The 22,146-nt window shown below is 37.1% G+C and overlaps 1 protein-coding gene across 1 annotated transcript in view; it reads right to left on the bottom strand.

The window, feature by feature from the left end:
• The window catches only part of Smg6 (Smg6 nonsense mediated mRNA decay factor), a 187,987-nt gene extending 167,555 nt beyond the window's left edge, over positions 1-20,432 (bottom strand). Inside the window, exons 1-4 of the mRNA XM_083125593.1 lie at positions 20,366-20,432; positions 6,302-8,129; positions 3,351-3,558; positions 1,949-2,091 (exon numbers count right to left, since the gene is read on the bottom strand). Of these exons, the coding sequence (XP_082981719.1) occupies positions 1,949-2,091; positions 3,351-3,558; positions 6,302-8,129; positions 20,366-20,417 (2,231 nt within the window). The 5' untranslated portion in view covers positions 20,418-20,432. The remainder of the gene's footprint in view (positions 1-1,948; positions 2,092-3,350; positions 3,559-6,301; positions 8,130-20,365) is intronic.
• Positions 20,433-22,146: the final 1,714 nt, after the last annotated feature.

The raw sequence follows: 22,146 nt of genomic DNA, 5'->3' as shown, positions 1-22,146 counted from the left end.
TATTTCTCCTATGAGTTTTTGAAAAACAACCAAAAACCACAGACCAGAGGTAACAATGCTGTATTATGAGGCTAGACCCGAATGTGTTAAGGTTAGGTTTATGGCATTGAAACAACCCACTTGCACATTGACCTGTAGATATTGGTAGATCTTGGATTAGATTCACAAGGTCTTTGAGTGAGATGGGAATGTTTGATTGATTGATTTGGTTTATTTTACTTCACATGTCTGCCACTTCTGGCTAATCGTGAAGATGAGAATGAGTGATGATATTGATGAAGGGACACTCACAAATAACACCACGGTGGCCACTCGAGGACCATGATAAAATTCAAGTATAATTCCCATTTTCAAGACGAGCTCTCCAAAAATTCATGGGCACAGGCAGATGTTTTCTCTATTTCAATCCTACATATTACTGCATCTCACCACCCCCACCAAATATATTAACAATATAAAAGGTCTGTGCGATTCCAATGTATCCAAAAATTCTAACTGAATTCAATTAAATGGTTTATATATATATACAATATTTAATTTAAGGTGCCAAGTTTACATTTGCCCCTTCATACATACAGAATCGAAATAAATCTACAAACACAAATCAAAAATGTTAAGGAATATTTAATCTACAAAAAATTGTTAATTGTATAACAATTTCAAACCCAAATTTGGCAAATCCATTTCAAGATATCTTACCTTGAAATAATCTTCAGCATGTCAGATAGATTATTTTTCTGCAAAGGACACTAACACAGTAAACAGATTGAGAGAATTTCCTTTTCCATGCAGCTTTCTATTATTTTCCTTTCTCAATGAAAATAACAGCCAAACTGTGAAAAACTTCCCTCGAGGCATTTTTAAATGTATGAATTCATTATTAATAAAAATTGCAATCTTTCACATCTAAGGAGAAGAAGAATTCAAGCAGAGTTCACACATAATTCCCAGAACCAATAATTCACGCATAATTCCACGAATTCCCGGTGAGTAGCCACCATGGATTAATCATTACTGATATTAGTTGATATCAATTTACTACTAAAATTGATGATAATTTTACCAATCTAATGTTTGCATAAATAGCTTGTAATTTATTGCAAAATTCTGCCATTTTGTTACTGTTTAAAATTCATATAAAGCCTAGTTTCATAAAAGAAATGTCTAAACATGCAGTTTGTCTTAAGGCAAAATGTATTTTAGTACATGGTGACATAAGACTGTGAATGAACAATTCAGGTTCTTCACATGAAACACTTGAAATTTTACACTGATTTTTGGTAAATTTTAAATCATTGCCATTCATATTCATTCTAAAATTTCATTCAAATGATATCAAATTAGTAAAAATCATCTGTTATCTTGCCAATAAAGAGATATGCCGCAGATAACATTACAGCACTGATTAATCTGCCTTACACCTACGAGTGTGCAACACATGCTGCAGGATATTAAAATTGCCAGAATTCAATCCCATCAGGAAAATTTAGAAGAAAAAAAAAAACATTCTGCTAAAATTAAATTATTTTAAATTTTTGTGGCAAAATTTGAGTTAAGAAATTTTGGAAAAATATGCTTTAATGTGTAATAAAAAATCAGCTTGCATTAACATGATCAGACTTTGTAATCAGTCCCAAACTCATGTTCATGTGCAGAAATTATATTTACCTACCTAAAAATCCAGAGCCCTGGATATAAATATTGTAATTTTTATGCTGGTACACTATCGTACCATACAGTGCAAAATTAATATCAGTCTATCTCTACAATGTATTAGGTATTTATTTTCTAATGTTAAAAGCTATTCATTTCAGTTATATTGCTGAAATGTATATACATCAGCTGGAATGATACAAACAATGAAATTTCAAAGCCAATATTAATATTGATAGCATCAAAGATATTTAAATTAATTTATTATTGACAAAAATATATATATTCTTCCTACCTTCTTCTTCGCCTCCTTTTCTCTCGTGGTGGATGAGGTTTATCGCCTGTTGCAGGAGGAGTCTTATTTTTCTCCTGTGCTGGTGGATCATTCCATTCTTCAGCACCCAGTCTTTCACTCTCTTCAACCTCCTCACTCCAATCCTATGAAGAGATCAAAATAATACAAAATCATCAATGTCATAAAACAAATGTTTTACTTAACTGAGTCACTGCCAGGTAAAATATTAACATCACTGTCAGAAGCAGATTGCTGCTGTTAATTTGCATTTGTTAATGATACAGTAAAACCTAATTAATCGAGACCCTGATAAATCGGACTTCGCTTAATCCAGCAGAATGCAAGGTTTTAAATGTGGCTAGAAGTCAACTTCCCAAAGAAAAGGCAGTCAACCACTGATGAAATTCTGTATCCTGCAGACTTTGTACTGTATAGTGTATTTAGGCCTATGCCCTTTAAATACACCATAATAAACATAGTTTTGTTGCTATAAACAAAGTTTTAATGCACTTTCTTCTGTTCTTTTAGGTTATATACAAAAAAGACAGAACTGAAATTTTGTGTGTAGGTTTGAAGAAATTATGCATTAATTTCTGCCACGTGGAGGTGGTTTTGTACAAAACCAGCTGTCTTCTACAGGTTACAAAAAATCATTAAAAGGTGCCACAAAGACAAAAATGGCTGTAATGCGGTACAAAGAGGTGGCTTAAGATAAAAAAAAATTAACACCGGAGAGGTTGATTTTTGTCAACCCCCTCCATATTTTTACATCCTGCCCCCAATCTTTCTACCCTGGTCCTCCTACTTCCCATCTTCCTCCAAGAAATAGCTTGACATGGTTTTACTGATGAAAAATAATAGCACTTTTTAAAAATATGTTTAGTGTTACTGCTAAAGAGTGCATTTATTGGAGGTAAAAAAATATCTACCCACCAGTGGTGAGACAGACTCGTTCAGATCTCACTTTAAACTGTAGGTTGTGTCCATATTAGCCTTTCCTGTGCATAAAGTGGACTCAAATGAAAAACACTCAGTCATGCTCATGTGATCAGAAATAAGATTTTGGCACTAATCAAGGAAGATGTCCCAGTATGACACCATGATCCTTAAGCTGCCCCTGAGTATGTACGATGAATGCGAGCTTGAAAGGCACACATCTACAACATCGAATGGTGCATTTCTAATCACAGGCAGCAAACACAGTAAATTCAACATGTTCTAAAATGCTCAGTATCAAAACTGAAAATATGAAACCATCAGCACAAAGTCATTTATAATTTAGGTCTGCACTACGCACTGAATTTTATTATTATTTTTGTTCATTCCCATCACTTTAAGAATAAAGTTCAAGGAAGGGGAGGTCATCGAATAGTAAAAGTTGCAAGATCTTGCATGTACTCACCCTTATCCTCCTCTGACTATGATTTTTACTCAAATCCTGGTCCTTTTGAGTTTTACTTGGCTCAAAGTCTTGAAATTTAGGCGAGTCGAAGTCCTTCTCAATATTTGGAACAACAGATGGCGTAGTTGGGGCACTAACGGTTTCAACAGCTTTCTTCTCTTTATGGGGGTCTTTACCCTGATCCCAGGGATTACTGCCACTCCTTCTCCTAAAACAAAACAGAAAATATGAGAAGAGATTGTACTCTGTAAAAGCAAGTCTAAAAATTCCCAATACATAAAATTAAACAGTGAAGTATCAATTATATATTTCTTAGGGGTTCAAAAACTTGCAATACATAAGAACATTCTCAAAAAATGTATTGTTCATATGTCTTCACTTCCTCAAACTTTCATTTTTATGTATTTCATTTAATAGTTTAATAAACTGAAAGAGCTGGTCCTCCTCCTTTGTCATTTCCTGCAACTGGCTACTGATGATAATTACACTACAAAATATGTCAGTGCAATCACACAGAATTAATGTTCAGCTTATGCAAAACTGATTCTCTCAATGAATATTTTCAAGCACATGGAATCAGGGTGGATAAAAATCAAGATTTTTATTTTAACAATTTTATTTTTTTAATTTACATGATTTTTTTTGTTTAGATTTAAAAAAACATGCTTAAAATAACTTGTATTGGTTTTGCCACCATACATATACGAGGGTCACTATTTATATTTTGAGCCTTGGCAACACTGATTGAAGTTAGGTGCGATTTGACGTTTGCACAGAATCGTCTGGCATTATTGACCATAACGTACTTCAAATGTTTTGTCAATAGCTTCATTTGTGTTGTTTATGTTGCCTTGGAGATTGCGCGACAACAATAAAATGGAATTAACTCGTGAACATTTTCGTGTGATGATTTTTTACGATTTTCGACGTGGATTATCAAGACAAGAGTGCATCGATCAACTTACTTCCACATTTGGCGATGAAGCCCCATCCTTTGCCACTGTGAAACGCTGGTATAACGAATTTAATCGTGGCCGCCATTCGCTCACCGACGAGATTCGCGAAGGTCGTCCAAAATCAGTTGTTGTTCAAGAAAACATTGATGCTGTGCAAAACCTAATACTGCAAGATCGTCATGTGACATACTGTGAGATTGAGGCAACCATAGGCATTAGTTCCGCCAGCATATATAAAATATTACATGATCATTTAGCTGTGAGAAAGGTATGTTCTCGTTAGATCCCACGCAATTTGACAAAAACTCAAAAAACGCTCGCGTCAATTGGTGCAAACAAATGCTCAATAAATACAATATTATAGAAAACCTTTTTCTAGTCAACGGTGTGTAAAATATTTGAATAGTTTGATTAAAAAATAAAAATTATATGTAAATATATATTTTTTTCATTTCTGATACTGTGTACATGAACCTACTACGGAAATATTTGTTGGGTGTGTTAATGAAACCATACCATTTTCAGTAACTTTTCTTCCAGTAAAAATAAAACATTCTGGATGTATTCTATAATTAAAATATTTTTTAATTTTTGTAAATGAATTTGGGTGATTGTTTTAATTATAGTTTGCAAAGTATCAGCAGCCATGTTTATTTATAGTTTAATGATAATGACACTATTTACGGTTTAACATGATTAATATTTTGTATATTATCCTACCCCAAATGTTTGTTATTTTTGCCTATAAAGATTATTGAATTTCAAATCAAGATAAATTTAAGTGCGCTTAAAGTAAACATATTACATTTCCTTTTGTAGGAGCTTCAACCCATCAGTACATATATTTTGTTTCCTTTCTTAGAGCCTAATGAACAACATTAAATGATTAAGAGATGAATGTACTTTCACCAAATGTGATTCTGATTTACAATATCCTAATGCACATTATTCTATAAATTATTTCTTTAAAGTCATTTAAATCAACCTGATTTAAATCAGTCTACCTTGGTCACAATGGATTACTTTTATGTTGTTATAAATATTCTGAAAAAAAAACATTAAATTTTCAATATTGATGAGAATAGGTATGAGTATTGGAAAAGGTGGGCTTTGCAATTTGCTCTGCTTCCCAAGTTTTGTGCAAATTCCTGCACCTTACTCTTTGCAATATTCATTACAAGAGAAGCAACCAAATGAAATCACTGTTGAATTACTCATGTTCACATATGTTAATCATGCCAGTTTGACCTTCATCTCGTGTTATCTTTTATCTCTCTGGATTTATCTCATTCCATCTTTCAAGACTTGTAATAGACTTGCCAATTCACTTTTCTAGTATAAATATGTACTTTACGGTATATCTTCTAGTACAACCATGACATACACATTTATGCCATAGAAAAGACAGATTTGAAAATATATTTTGATACATCACTAAAAATATGACATGATATTGAGAGACAAGTTGAAAAGCTTTCAAGGAATGAAGCCAAAGAGATAACTTGAGCCACCTAGTTTGTATATTATCTATCATACTCCATGGTTTAATATGCATCCTTTGTATTGTGCATTGACTGTTATGGAAAATTTTGTAGCCCTCTTTTACATCATATCCAACCAATGATGAAGCTATGAATTTAAATACCATGTAGTTGAAGGGAAACTATGGTAGTGAAAAGTTACATTAACAATGCATAGAGTAAGTGAAAACTATAATTATTTTCTTCTCTTCAAATTCACAACACAAACACAGTTGAAACTCACATCTTACACAATAATAATCATGTTACATTAAAGAGTTGCACAGAATTTTTACGTGAATTTCAACTATGTACTATCAATTTACACATAGATCCTTCCCTAATGAAGAAATCAGAGTTACATGGAATTAATATATGTGTGCAAGCAGTGTATATTCTCTTGATATTTAAGTTTCAAATTTTCCATTAAATTTACAGTAAACTTTATGTTGAATAAATAACACTAGACACATACCTGTACCTTCCATGGTCTGGATAAGATGATACTGGAGGTGTTTTACATCGTGGCAATGGAGGTGGTGGTGTCCGCCTTTCAAATCGATTTATCCTGTCATCCCTAGATACATTCTCCTGGCTAGGAATCCTGCTCAGAAACTCCCTTGAATAAGGATCACAATCAAACTGTCCATAAATGGGCGTTGTTGGTCTAGAGAGCTTGTCGGGAGTAAGAGACCTGGAATACCTTGCTGCCGCAAGGCGCTCCATTTCGATTTCTTCTGGCTTCAAGCGTCCTCGGCCCTTGCCGATCTTAGTGTGGGGAAGAGTATGGGAGTGACCCTGAAAAGTTACCGTGCTTCCGTCCCAATCTTCACTGCCCGAGTCATACAGACTCACCACGCCACCCTCGGTTATGTTTTTCTTCCGAAGCCTTTGCAGCCGTGGGGGTAACGAATCTAAGCAAGGAAACTTCTGCTTCATATCTTTACCCTTCCGACCGGAAGGTGGTTTGCTTTGAAATTTATTACCGCGATCCCACAAGTCTCGACCAGCACCCGAGCCCATAGGTTCCACGCTACGACTGTCTCGCAACCTTCCCTCTGCCGAACCGGGTGAGGGCAGAGTGCGAGGCTCCGACGCTTGCCGCAACTCACGCTGTGCACCAAATGAGTCCGTCGACAACCGACCGACACTATCACTTCTCTTCATGTACGGAGGAAGGGACGGGGATTCAGACCGCCATCTTGCATCATCGATCTGACGAATATCTTCCTTACTCGCACTGCCACTTGGGTGCCTATTGCGACGATTACCAGAGTACCTTTTCGATCTTCCGTCCTTTGGATGACCGTCGTGTGCATTATGTAGCCTTTCGTCGACATCAGTTCTACCACCTTTTACCGCATTACCCTGTAACCGGGGACCAGGTTCACGTTCCGCAGAATCTCTACCGAACCTCCCTTGTTTCCTATCACCATAGTAACGAGTTCTCCTACCATCATTTCTATTAGCATTTACTGCATCATTTTTCTCACTCACTTCCCCTTTCAGTCCTTTCAAATCGGTATCCCACGACTCCGGTTTTGGCTTTTCAGGCTTCTGCTGCTTACAATCACGATGCCAACCATCATGCCTTTGGAACTTTCCATCTCTGTCTGTCTGCTTTCCTTTTTCATCCACTCTTGGTGTACCAACATTTGTATTCAAATTTTTCACATTACTACCCTCCGTTGGAGACGTGTTCAACACTTCCCTATCCCCTGTCCCTTGTATCCGAGCTTTTGGTACATATATCTGCTGTTCAGGCTTCTTCGACTTCTTTTTGTTGTCTACAACAGATCTAGAATTTGTGCTACCGGACTGTGAAGTGTCACTGTGACTGCTACTGCTCAGGTCATTCAGAACCGAAGCCGGAACAGACAGATGAACACTACTAATTTTTTCTGCTACTCTAGTAATTTCTTTACTGTCGACTGGAGTTGGTGTGGTTTCCCTGCTATTGACGTTAGAATTTGGACCCAATTTACAATTTTTAGATGCATTTTTGTTAAGTCCTTGCCCGGGTTGGTAAATTTGTTGTGTTGGTTTTTTCCCACCGCGCGACATTGATCTTGATTCATCTATATTTGTTGGACTATGTGAATTCTCAAACGCAAACTCACTTCTCTTTCCGTTATCACTTCCACTATATTCTTCTTCACTTCTTGTGGCTGACTTCCGAAGAGGTCCACTGCCCGGTCTGTAGATTTCTAATTCTCGTTTTCCACGTCGTCCTCCTCCTCGGTCCCCTTTAGAAAATGTATCTTCCAATGTGTGCCCTTTCAATCGTACATCTATTGACTCCTCTGCAAATTATAAAAAGGAAAAATTAAATGACAATAATAGTTTTCTTGTATGTACACATTGCTTGTATTGTAGAATTATTTTCTTGTAGTTTACGGTTATTACAAGCATAAGAAAACAGTTTTTCGTTGTAACATTTCAGGAGAATACACTCTCCCTTCATCAGACATTTATTTTCATTTTGACTAAATATACAGTTATAACAATGGTTAGCAATATTAAAAAAAAAAAAAAAAAAAAAAAAGAAACAGTAAAAATCCCAACTTTTAGATTCAACTCGTTTTGGTTAATATGAGGTAACGTATGTCACCTAATTTCTGACGTTGCAAAGTATGGTTAAACTACATCCCATACTTAGAATAATGAAGTATTTTCTTTTAATTTTTTAAATTTGGGTTAAATAAAGCCTCAGAAAATATAGTAACCCAAGTTTTAATACTTGACTTACAAGAAATTGAAATTACAAGGTATGACAATTGAAAATCTGCGAAATCTCATTGCAAAAGGTTTGATTTATTAGGTACCCACGACCAGTTGGTATTGTCAGCTCCAAAACTGAGCTTCCCAAATATTTTTTTTAAAATTTAGCAGTGCATGTAGCTTAAGATAGACAGTGGCATGCCCAGGAATTTCGAAAGAGAGGGGAGGGGGGTTACATATACTTTTTTAGTATACAGCTCTGCATTTGCCACATTATCCTGCCTTTAACTTTTTTTTCCCAAGAACATACATTCGTTGAAGTAGATGTGAGCCATGCACAGCAGAAGATTCAGATACATGTTTTGATAGGATATGAGGCAAGCCTGGAATTGATCTGTGCATGGACAATCTCTGCAGCCATTCTTTCTTTGCCTAATGTGCCGTGAGTAGTGACTTGTGAATGTTTGTTGTCTGAGACTGGAAATGGAATGTTCTGTAGGATTTTTAACTGGAGAGCACTGTCATAAATACACTTTTGGTAAGACCTAATTAATCTTAAACTCAGTGAAAATGATAAAACACTTCTTAGGTCAAGACTACAGGTGGATGGCTTAGAGACAATATGCAAATACCATTAAAAATAGTTTTTTATATGGTAAAGTACGTTGTGATCTTCAGTAGTACCACTTAAAGAAAAAGTTAAGGGAATTTTTAAAATCAATTTGCATCATATGGTAAGGCAAAAAAGTGTCAAGTAAGCCTTATACTAGTTAAGTCATATGCCTGACATGTTGGAGTAAAATTTTCATATCTGGAGAAAGTGACTCACTCAAATGCCAGAATGAAAATGATGTCTTTGGGCCAACATAATAAAAACTAAAGGAAATGTATGAAATGAATGAAGTATGTTCTGTTTTAGATGTACCTCCTTTTTCAAAACTGAGGAGGCTGACTGCAGAAAAACAATGAAGTGCTCTTACTCGAAAAACTATTCACATCATACAAGGAATGCAAAGGAAACTGGAAAGTTGCTTTTCACAAAGTATTAGAACTGAAGAAAAGGAAAGTAAGTGTGACAATCCTTAGCATGGCCAGTACAATCATATAATGGAAATTATAAGAAGAAAAATTTACATTAGCGAAAACTAATGTTGAAAAGGTCAGAATCATCAGCTTGATTGCTACAACTCAGTCAAGAAAAAATATATGTGATGAACTGAAAGTTTCTGATAATTTACTTAGCCACTTAGTGAAAGAACAAAGAATTCTGCCTGATTTAACAAAGAGAATGAATAGGAAACTGGAGCTGACAACACAAATTGATCATGGGTACCTAATAAATCAAACCTTTTGCAATGAGATTTCACAGATTTTCAGTTGACATACCTTGTGATTTCAATTTCTGGTAAGTCAAGTATTAAAACTTATGTTACTATATTTTCTGAGGCTTTATTTAACCCAAATTTAAAAAATTAAAAGAAAATACTTCATTATTCTAAGTATGGGATGTAGTTTAACCATACTTTGCAACGTCAAAAATTAGGTGACATACGTTACCTCATATTGACCAAAACTAGTTGAATCTAAAAGTTGGGATTTTTACTGTGAGTTAGGTTTATGCAGGACTTCTTTTATGCCAAATTACGGAATTTTTCAAGAGGACCCATCTGAGATATTTAAACACGAAAACTGTCAAAATTCAATGAACGGCCATGTTTCAGCCCATGCTGTAAAAAAGGGTTGCATTTCTAAGCATTGATATTTTATTTACAGACACCCTGCACGCAGGTCTGCACATGAAAAAAAAACAAGCCTTAAACTAAAACCCTTCATTGAAAAAATTGGGCTTAAAAATCAATTTTTTTTAACAATTTCCACCATAATTTTCGTACTTACGATGCAATTTTAAGCAAAACATACTTGAATATCATAGGAAGTATACTTCATTAGCTACAAAATGAATTTTGTTTCAGGTCTCTAGCTCTAATGATTTTTCAGATATTAAGGTTTCTGAAAAGTGCTACATGAGGAAAAAAAACCAATGCGTCATGTTGGAAAAATGGCTGCCCCAGGAGAACGAAAGACAATATTTTTTTATTGAACATTTGTTTTGATATCTAGAAACATGTACAAAATGTATGTACTAAAAATGAAATTTCTCTAAAATGGTCATCCAACCAATTATTTTAAAACTGGTTCATTTGGCATGGAATGACGCCAGTTTCATTAATTTAGCTGCATTTAAGGTGAAATTTAGCTATTTTATGCACATCAGGTTTGGCAGCACTGCCAGGATGGCTGTAGGAGGCAAGGAAAAATGCATTATACTTATGGGAGCATTATTTTATTCATTATCTTGGGAATATCAAACATCCAATGGTGTAGAAAAGTACATGGATGGAAAAAGGACATGTTGAACAATGTCTTAGTCATACGAAAAGTCGAAACTCCCATTTGATTAGCCGTAACTTGGAGTTGAAGTTGATTTCCCATAAGGAATGCATGGGATTCTGTAAATACTTATTGATCATATATTTCGAAAATTTTGTCTAGCTTAATAATCACCTTAAAAAACTGCTTCCACTTACAACGTGGAGAAAAATTCATACTCTCTTGTGTAGTCAAGGTTTTTTTAGTAGCAGTGCCCATTGAGACAATATTGAAATAAATGCACAACTCGTGCGAAATTATCACTCTTCCCCTTAAGTTAGACATGTACACTATGTCGCCATTCGTCACCGGACACCCCTCAAAAGTGCTTGGGATCATCTGTACACGTCATACAACCTATAAAAGGCATTGCCGGTTGAGAATACACTCATACCAGCTACAGCAGTCAATATGGAGAGACGACGCGAACTGAGTGAGGCGGAACGAGGGGTGATCATTGGAGCCCACAGGTTTGGGCATTCGACCCGTGAGGTTTCCAACAAATTTCAGATACCCCGGTCGACAGTGAGTGATGTTACCGTGAAGTGGAAGCGAGAGGAGGTCATGACATGCCAACCCACTCAGAAAACCGAAAAATATTAACAGATCGGGACCATCGATGCTTGAAACATGTGGTGAAATCAAACTGGAAGGTGTCATTACAGATGGTGGCACAGGAGTTTCAATCGGCTTCTAGTAGTGCTGCAAGTGATCGTACTGCCCGCCGGGAGGTTGTCGCACTTGGTTTTCATGGTCGCGGAGCAGTTCACAAGCCACATATCACAGCCCGCAATGCGACCAGTCGGTTACAGTGGTGCAAGGAACACCGCCATTGGACTCTCGAACAATGGAAATCAGTCCTATGGAGTGATGAATCGCGCTACCAGATGTGGCGGTCCGATGGACGTGTGTGGGTGTGTGGCGTATGCCCGATGAACGCTGTTTACAGGACTGTATCGTACCCACAGTGAAATTCTGCGGAGATGGCATCATGGTGTGGTCCTGCTTTTCATGGTATGGTCTTGGTCCTCTTGTTTTAGTTCGGGGAAACATGAATGCTGATGCGTACCAAAAAGTTCTGCACATTTCTGCGCTACCGACATTGTGGGACCAATTCGGTATTGACCCATAACTGTTTCAGCATGACAATGCTCCATGTCATACGGCAGGCATTATCAACATGTGGTTCGAGGACATGGGTGTGCAAAAACTTGAATGGCCAGCCCAAAGTCCAGATATCAAGCCCATTGAACACCTCTAGGACGAGTTGGAGTGCCGCTTGAGAGCCAGGCCATGATGCCCAAAAAACACCACTGAGCTGTTTGCCGCTTTGCAGGAGGAATGGGGCAAGATTCCCGTCGACATGTATCGCAGATTGGTGGAAAGTCTTCCTCAAAGGGTTGCGGAAGTTATTGCGGCGAAAGGTGGCCCTACACGATACTGGTGTGGTGCTGCGACCGGATTAACGTACTGGTATGGGGTCTCCGCTGACAAATGGCAACATAGTGTATGTATGCTGTGTTCATGCACCAACAACCACCCAGTGAATGTACCACTGTCTACTGTTATAGTGAACATCTAAGTGACTGATGAGTGTTACTGTAACTACATAGTGAACTGTTAACCTTTAGTGGATATTTTCAAGCATGTGCTTTGCTGTTATTTGGCATCATGTAAAAAATTGTAAAAATATTTTTTTCAGTTTTACTACTACTACTAGCAGGACAATTGTATCATAATTATTAAATTTCATGAGACATTAAAAACCTTCTTACGTAACGTGTCTGCAACATTCTTGTTAAAAACTACACAAAACAAATAACAGCACAAAATAAGACACGCTAAATGTATGTCCAAGATTTTGACTCCCTCCCAGAGTCATCATCATAGCTGGTCAAGAGACGGCGAAGACTGCACGGTCGAGGTTCCAAAGACGTCACAGCAGTAGCATCATCGGAACTTCGCTGTCTCTTGATGAGCTCTGATGACTTCGAGATGGATCCGAAACCTTGGAAGTGTCTTATTTCGAGCTGTTATTTGTTTTGTGTGTTTTTTAACAAGAATGACTTCTCATGTTAAATTTTATATTACAAATTTTTAGTTTCTACGGCATAACAGCAAGCATACTTTCTTGGTTTTTAGTAGATAAAAATCCCTACATTAGTTACAACACTCGCATGAAAGTTTCAAATTTAACTGCTTTCTTATAGACTGTTGGTGCATTTCTTTGACAGATAATCAGGAGAATATGCTATTTTTGTTGTAAGAGACTGACTTGAAAATAATAAAACAGATATTTCATCTCAAGTAATTATTGAACGAAGGAACATTACTTCAGAGAATTTATCTTCAAAGTAAGATTTAAAACAAGAATAACAAAGAGTACAGTTGAACAGTTACTATGTGAATGGCTTAAAAGGGACAGAAATAATTTCATTAAAATATGCTCTTATTGTATTGTGTGTGCATGTGTGTCTGTAAGTGAAATGAATACACTTATGGTGTACATGTTTCTTTACAAATCAACTGCTTGTGCAGTAAAGAGCAGATTGTTGCTTAGGACTAAGTCAAGTACACGCTGAAATTCCTACAAGCTACACCTTACCCTGAAAAAAACCCTTGCCTCTATTTTCACCATTGACTGGATTGTTTCACACAAAAAAAAATATATAAATCCTAGACATTCTGGTGGAATTAATAACATTCACAACAACTGTAATTTTCAGGGCCTCTCTGATGGCATAGGGGTAACATCGTCACCTTGTAATCAAGGAGTCTGAAGTTCAATACCCAGTGGTTCAGATTCCATTTTGAATTGTAGGCCCAGTCCCGATTAGCCTATCTGTGCACAAGTAGACTTAAAACAACAATTCAAGCAAACAAACATCATTTTCCTCAGATTGTACGAAACGAATGCACCTAACAATTTTGATGCTTTCAAACATCCATATTATGCTAGAAGACCATGGACCCTCAGAGAAGGACCATGAAACCTGAAGAAATGTTATGAGTTTTATAACTTGTCCCAAAAACCTGATGCACATGGACTTAAGTAATCCAATTTAAAAATTAAATGAGCTCTGTGTCTTGCTGGAGGTTAAAGAATATCTTTATTGTTCTTATATATATTAGAGATTGTTTACAAACAGGCACATAGTAGCCAACTTGATCTTGTAAAGCCACACTTTGTCATCCTACTTGAAACATACTAAACAAACTACATAATAACCTGTCTTGTGTGAGTTTGTTAGGTGTGGAAATTGTATTCTGTTGTATTCCCACGTGATTTAAGTTTTTGTATGTTCTGAAGTATCCTGCTCAGATCAACTTACGTGAATATGTCACAAAGTAAATACACAATTGTCTAACGGGGCCAATAAGAAACTATCTCAAATAAAAATTTATGAATAACTTACGTGAGTGAGTAAGAATGGTTTTTCAGAATGACGTTTCAGAAGTCTGTACTACTTCCTTCATCAGGTAATAAAAAAAATTAAAAACTTTGGGTGCCAAACATGCTTTTTTTTCACTAAAGTTTGCAGTTTACATCTGCACGTATGAATGCACAATTTAGAGAATGTCTTCAATTCCTTTCCTACTTCTTATACTCACTAAATATGCAGTCCTCGTAACGTATCTGGAGTTGAGATTTGGGGGTCACGTGTAAAAATTGTACACTTACATCCATATATGTTGCAAAATTTCTTTCTTCATTACCACAATCATTCACCATACATAAACAACCATGTTTGATGATATGAACAAGTGACGTTCGGCATTCGTTGGGCTGTCTACAGCATTGCCACACTGTTCCCTCGTTACTTGCAGAGCATTAGTTGTTGCTTGGACAATGAGAACGATGAGGTAGAAGAGCATGTGGAATGAGGACTTTGATTAGAGGTAGGTTTTGCAACGGTGTTCAAGCGTTCTTCTAGGAAAAATGGCACATTGGTCAGTGAAGAAGCTAGTGCTACAAAACTTATATTTTGTTACAATATGTGCTCATTGGGAAAAGATTTAACTGATATCCCCACGAAACTTTTCTCCGGTAAGGTTAGGGTAATAAAGTATCTTGAATTTCGTTAATATTTGGTAGATTAACTAATTTTGGCCTTCTGATCAGTACATTATGAACGGGTAGCCCCACAAAACATTGACGGATAGCCCCACGAACAATTTCCGGTAAGGTTAGGTTAGGCAAACTTAGTTAAAATTTTGTTCATAAAACAATGCAATACAGCTTTAAAAAGAAAAAAATTCTGAACTTACATCAGCCTTTTTCACGTTTCCAGACGTGACCCCCACATTTTAACAACAGATTCGTGATTAGAAGGACAAATTTAGTTAGTATACCAAAAATTAACGAAATTGGAGATAATCTCTATATTCTGAATTCGCTCCGAATGAAATTCAGTATGTTTTCCTTTCATGATTATCCTCGTGTCCAAAGCGTCTCAATCAAGATACCCAAATGTAACCCTCACGGTCCCAAGCATCTCGATCGAGACGCTGTGTCAAGGTCGTAGTTTTTACGTTATAACTTTTCTATTTTTGGCTAGAATTTCAATCTTTTTTATATATTGTTCCTAACACATGTATTTAACAGAAATATTTTTTTGCATTTTTTTTGTCCATGAAAATGGAGGGGGAAAGGCGGGGAAAGGGCCTTCTCTTTTCAAGGTCAACTTTTTGCTGACAAAGGAAGACGGGCTTTGTTGTTCTAGAGCAATGCTTTTTCACTCCTTCCTGTGAACTGTATTTCGAAGGAAGCTTGTTTGTCAGTATCCGATGTCAAAATGAAAGTTTTCCGTGAGGGTGCAAGCAGGGGGGAGGGGGAAGACTGGTTGTTGAATCTGCGTTGTGAGAATGGAATTTCGAAGCGCGCTGAAGGAAACCTTTGTTTTTTAGCACAAGTGTCCACAAGTTGCAACAGAGGTTACCCTGCATCGTCTAAAAATAGAATATCAAGCAGCTGCAAGAATTAGCGATCATTTTTCACTGCGTTTTAGCTTTTCGTCCGTGAATGTTGTGCGTCAGTGTCGTTTTGTGCCCAAGTGCGAGGACATTTTTTGGGTGAAGTGACAATTTTTTAAAATAATTTTTGGGGTTTTTCTCCCTTCCCCCTCCATATATATGCCAAATTTGCATAAATTTTGCATTTTGACATTTGGGGGGGGGGGGGCGGGGGGAAACACAATTTTTTTAAAGAAAAGTATTTTTGAGGGGATTTCCCCCCTTTCCCCCTCCATACATACACCGAATGTGCATAAATTATATATCGTCTGAATCTGGGATTCATTCTGCGTACAACGGTATATCTTTCATATCTCTAGGGCATTTAGTTTATGAGCTATAGTAATTTCAATGTAACTCTGCATTTTGAAGCTTGAATCAGTGGTGTGCCGACCATTCCTTTTGGGGGTACAACTCAAGTTACATTGGTCATATGATGATAATGCAAATATTTTTGTGTTCCTTACATGTCAGCGATAATTTCTACGTGCACTTTGAACTTTTCATATCCTTTTTCTCGGGGGGGGGGGGGCAGGGGGGGAGAAACACCATTTAAAAAAAGTATTTTCAAGGGATTTCCCCCCTTTCCCCCTCCATATATACGCCGAATGTGCATAAATTATATATCTTCTGAATCTGTGATTCATTCTGCGAACAACGGTATATCCTTCATATCTCCAGGGCACATAGTCTCTGAGCTAAAGTCATTTCAAGGTACCGCTGCATTTTGAAGCTTGAATCAGTGGCGTGCCGAAAAGTTACATTGGTCATATGATAATAATGCAAATATTTTTGTGTTCCTTACATGTCAGTGATCATTTCCATGTGCATGTCGACACTGTCATGTACTTTTTTCTTGAGGGGAGGGTGGGGGAACCAAATTTTTTCCCCCGAAATTTTGGAATTTTGAGAGTTAGCCCCCTCCCCACCACCACATATATGCCGAATTTGTATAAATTTCATATAGTCAGAATCTCTGGTTCATTCCGCATACAACGGTATATCACTCATCTCTCTAGGGCAATTAGTCTCCGATCTACACTCATTTAATTGAAACTGCATTTTGCTCAAAATCGGCTTGGGCACCATGAGGGTTATATGTGAAAATGGCCTTGGGTTCCAAAAGGTTAAAATCGTAAAAAAATGTTTGAGTGTTTGCCTTCTCCTTTTTCACAAAATGTGAAAAATAAAATTAATGTACAATTATTTTCTACTTTCAGAAATCCAAGTGTTTAAAGGGTACTTTATGCATCAGTTTGTAGGCAGTATCCTAGTTTCTCAAAATTACTCAGAATGCAATGGTACTTAAACATGCCTGTGGAAGGCATAATCTAGGTATACACAATTTAAACTAAGGTCTACATGCAAAATCACATACCAAAATTCAACCAAACTGGCGGAAATTTGGGTATATGTAATTTTTTGACTGTCATTCAAGTAACAAAACGAATCAGCACACATCAAACTAGACAGACAAACATTTTAGGTGCAGGTGAACCTCCATACACACACAAGAAAGATGAAAAGTTTGAGTGGGATGGAAAGATTGCGTATCATATGAACTTTTGTCATTGTTTTTAGCTCAAGGAGATGTGGGTAAGACTGCAGAATATGGACTGCTTAGGAGGAACGCGGTTCATAATTTTTTGGTAATGTTTTGTAGTTAGTAATCGGGAAAACTAAGTTTGAAGATGCGGAAAATGTTCTATCTTTGAAAAAAAAATAATGAGAAATACGTATCCAGGTTGGGTGCTCTTGGAAGGAAAAAGTGACATGGTGGCGCACAATCCTGCACAAATCTAGTGAAAGCAAAAAATACCTACGTTGTTAGGTTTAGTTATCTTAGCCTCAACAATAATTTGTCATTGTATTTATGCTAATGAAACCTAACCTAACCTTGTAGGCATTCCTCGTCGAAATAATGAAAGTAACTGTGCGTAAACAATATGGACGCGAACTAATAGAGAAATGCATTGCTTTTAGTAGAAGGAAAAATATTTTTCATTGTATTTATGCTACTGGAACCCAACCTAACAGGCCTAACCTTGTAAGCATTCCTAGTCTGAAATAATGAAAGAAACTGTGCATGTGTAGGTGGAATCTGGAGCGACAAATCTACTCTAATTCAGTGAAACAAAAGGTCTCACTTATCACACAACACTTGAGCAACCTTGTGTTCTGACGTCACGGGAAAAAAGCATTTAGGCTAGCTTGGTTTAGTTGTCTTAGGCCAAAGAATAATTTTTGATTGTATTTATGCTAATGGAACCTAACCTAACCTCGTAGGCATTCCTCATTTGACGTAGGAACACAAGGTAGCAAAACTCTTGTATGGAGAGGAAGACCCCCGAAACAAATGACAGCAAGTGTGCGTAAAATATATGGACGCGAACAAATGGAGAAATGTATTGCTTTCAGTAAGAAGATTTTTTACACGCAATAATATAATAGTAATCGGAAAAGTAACACCGGAAAACGGAAGTAGAAGGTACTTACTTTCAGGGGATATAAATTTTGTTCGTCCATTTAGAGGTAAAAAGCAGCCCATGTTCTGCAGTGAGACCGAGATGTGTTGTAACTTATAAGCAAGTAATTAGCGATTTTATGTGGTATGATTAATGACATCAGTAACCTACCTGTCACATTATCTGCTGGTTTTGCATGCAGAATTTTCAAAATTACAATACTAATAATGACTACGATATTAGTTTAGGAGGCCAGGTCTAGGACTTTTAGCAATCTACGTGTTACATGCTGGATGTGCCTTAAGACTGACCCCCATATCATGCAGGTGTAGCTGTTGTGCCCTTATCATAGAGGTGGAAATGGAGTGGGAACTGCTTATTTACAAGGTATATGTACAAATTAATTTTACCTTCTAGTTAGGTTACGAGTGTTAAGTTTGATGGTGATAGTAATTATACATTATTCTTAGTTTTCCTGTGTGTCTTTGCTCATGTAGAACAAAAATTGCTTTTTAAAAAATATGAAAGTGGTCTGGAATGCAAGGAATTGGAAGTGCCGTGGTTACATTTAATAACATTAAGGCATGTGTAGATTGGGGGGGGGGGGGGAGTTGAAGTTTTCGAAGGTGTACAGTTGGTCACCAGCCTCACACACTGCCAACACAAAATAAAAAAGAAACATTAAGAAACTCTAGTTGTACACAATGGTGTACCAAAACTTTCAAAATGTTTTCTTTCTTTTACTCAAACCACAACCTCACACAATTACACCAACATCGTAACAAGATTACAAGCAACTTCACATTCAAATGTTCTACCATGATTACATTTCTATAAATGAGTAAATTATATTATATACTATATGCCTACATGTACGTACGTATGATGTATACTGAATATGTTGTATCTTGTGCAGAACAATTTTGCCTCAGACGTATTTGTGTGCGACTGACAGAAGGAAACCATGCTTTTACTGCTGCCTGAATGAAAGTTTGTTTACAACGAATAGCACTGCCATCTCTGAAACATGTGAAGATGATCATATAACCCAGCACACATTCATATAGAGTAGATTCGGTAAGTCAGGTATTGGTGTTTTATCATTTCTGCACTATATTTTCTTTTCTATGCATGTATATAAACTTGTTTCAGACACCAAAAAAGGCTTCATGCAGACATGATGTAAGTGTGCAACGACTAATGCAAATGTAAGTGTGCAACGACTAATGCAAGTCAGTTTTGGGAATCAAATAAATCCACAAATAACTGTTTCCGTACCCTAAATTAACATTTAGGTCCTAGTAGCTTCTACGACAATTTCAGTCTTACAATGTTTTCCTCCTCCTCCCACACACCATTCAAAAATCACACAACATACGGGAGTCAGACCGAAAACAAATTAAAAGTTCGGAGAATTTACAATCATTCATAAAAAGCAATCTAAATTATTTTTTAAAACTCACATAATTAAGTTGTGATTCTTGCGGAAACATTTTTTGTGAAAGTTAAGACGTCCCTATCTTTATTTGCAAACATTATCTGCGTGCGATGTTCGAGTTACGTTGTCTGAACAAAGTTTGAAAAATTGATCCGTTACCGAAATTAACTATAATCGGCCCTATATTCTAAATTCCATATCGATACTGCCTCTGAAAAGTCTCAACAGGAAACAAAAAAGGTTCTTTCTGTACGTTAAACATCAAGAATTGCAACAAAACATGTAATCAATGAATTTCTATGAACTTTACACTTACCCATAGTATTGCAACGCAGCAATCTCGCCGCCAAAAAGCTGGTAAAACTAGGAAAATACACAAAATATTTATTCTAACCCATCACCAGTAAATTTCATAAATTATGCATTCAATTCTACTCCATTAAATATTTTATCTTTCATCTGCCTTCCTTACCTCCAAATGATTCTGCCCACTTCCCACTATTCCCTCTGATGCTGTCGGCCATGATGGTAGCGGTATTTCAAAATAGTGGCGCTAGAGTTGCGAACTGGACTGCGAAAAGATGGATTCTAGCAGCAGCGGGTTGACTGAGCCCAAATTGAAATTATAAATGAGAACTTTGAATATTTAAGGGCGGAGAGACACTAAATCACAATATCAAAAATATAATTAATAAGACACCCACCTCCCAGTGGGTTCGATACCTGGTGGAGGTATATAGTGGTTCGGATCCCACTTTAAACTGTAGGTCCAGTCCCGATTAGCCTTACCAATGGCCTTACTGTGCATAAAGTGAACTTAAAACACCAACAACCTACTAGTGGCGACGATTGGGTTCCAAAACTAGGCGTGGGGGCGATAAAATTTGCAGGGGCAAAAGTGGCAAAAAGTGGGGGGGGGGGGGGGCAGCTGCCCCCATTGCTACATAGTCTTAGTTTTTGACAAAAATACTCCCAAGTTGTAAATTTTTAAAGACCAGAACATTTTTTCCCCGTCTATCATAAAATGCATACTTAAAAATAAACAAACAACCACGTAATTTTCAAAGTTCTGCATTCTATGTTTTTGTTTTGTATTCAATCACAAAGAAAATAGTTCTAATACTGTTCTTTGATTCAGTGCAAAAAGGGCTGCATGAACTGCCAAACGTTTCCGATGAATGCTCAAGCATAGGTGTCCTCCGAAATTGATATTCATGTGAAACTTGGAATTTATACATTAAAGCCAAACGTTTTCCTTCCTCCATGAGAGCAACAGCAGGTTAATTCCAACAGACAAATAGCCTTGGTAAGTTCTAGGGATAGTCAGATGGAACCGAAATTTTTGGATTCAGATACGTGAAACCAAAACTTGGTAAAATTTTCGTATCCCCAAAACGTATTTCTTCAATTTTACAGGAGAAAGTACTTACCGAAATGGGTTTATTTATACTTTAGGAAGGTCTTGGAAGTTTGTTTTCACCTCGTTGAAATTTTTTTGCCGCTAAATCATGTAATTTTCGACATTAATGTCACTCCAATGCACGAAAGCTGTTCCCTTGATGTCAGTCTACTACGTGAACCAAATATTTGCGAGCGTTTCATGACGTAACAACCGGTCAGTGTTTCCAAATACGTGGTTTTGTAACTGTGTAACAGTTCTAGAACGTAAATAAACATGAGTTACTGTTCATCATTTCTGATTACGAACTTGCGACAACATGACGTGCTCAATGTGAGGTTGATGGGGGCTATAACCCCCCCTTTCGCCCAGTATCTCTAAGGCTATTTATGAATGGTTCGTGGGCTATTTATGTATGGTTCGTGGGGCTATCCGTGAATGGTTCGTGGGGCTATCTGTGAATGGTTCATGGGGCTATCCGTGAATGGTTCGTGGGGCTATCCGTGAATCGTTCGTGGGGCTAGCGCCAATGGTTCGTGGGGCTATCCGAGAATGGTGTGTGGGGCTACGAATATTTTTTTCGAAACCAATTTTTAACTATTGAAACCTTTGCGTGGCCCAACTAACCTATCCACGCGCCAATGGTTCGTGGGGCTAGCGCCAATGGTTTGTGGGGCTAGCGCCAATGGTTTGTGGGGCTAGCGCCAATGGTTCGTGGGGCTATCTTTTTCACTATTGAAACCTTTGCGTGGCCCTACTAACCTATCCACATGCCAATGGTTCGTGGGGCTATCTTTTTCACTATTGAAACCTTTGCGTGGCCCTACTAACCTATCCACGCGCCAATGGTTCGT

This window comes from Lepisma saccharinum, chromosome 7, assembly GCF_977018435.1.
Source record: "Lepisma saccharinum chromosome 7, izLepSacc3.1, whole genome shotgun sequence".
In the NCBI taxonomy this organism is placed as follows: Eukaryota; Metazoa; Arthropoda; class Insecta; order Zygentoma; family Lepismatidae; genus Lepisma; species Lepisma saccharinum.
This window is presented reverse-complemented; position numbering and strand designations above follow the sequence as displayed.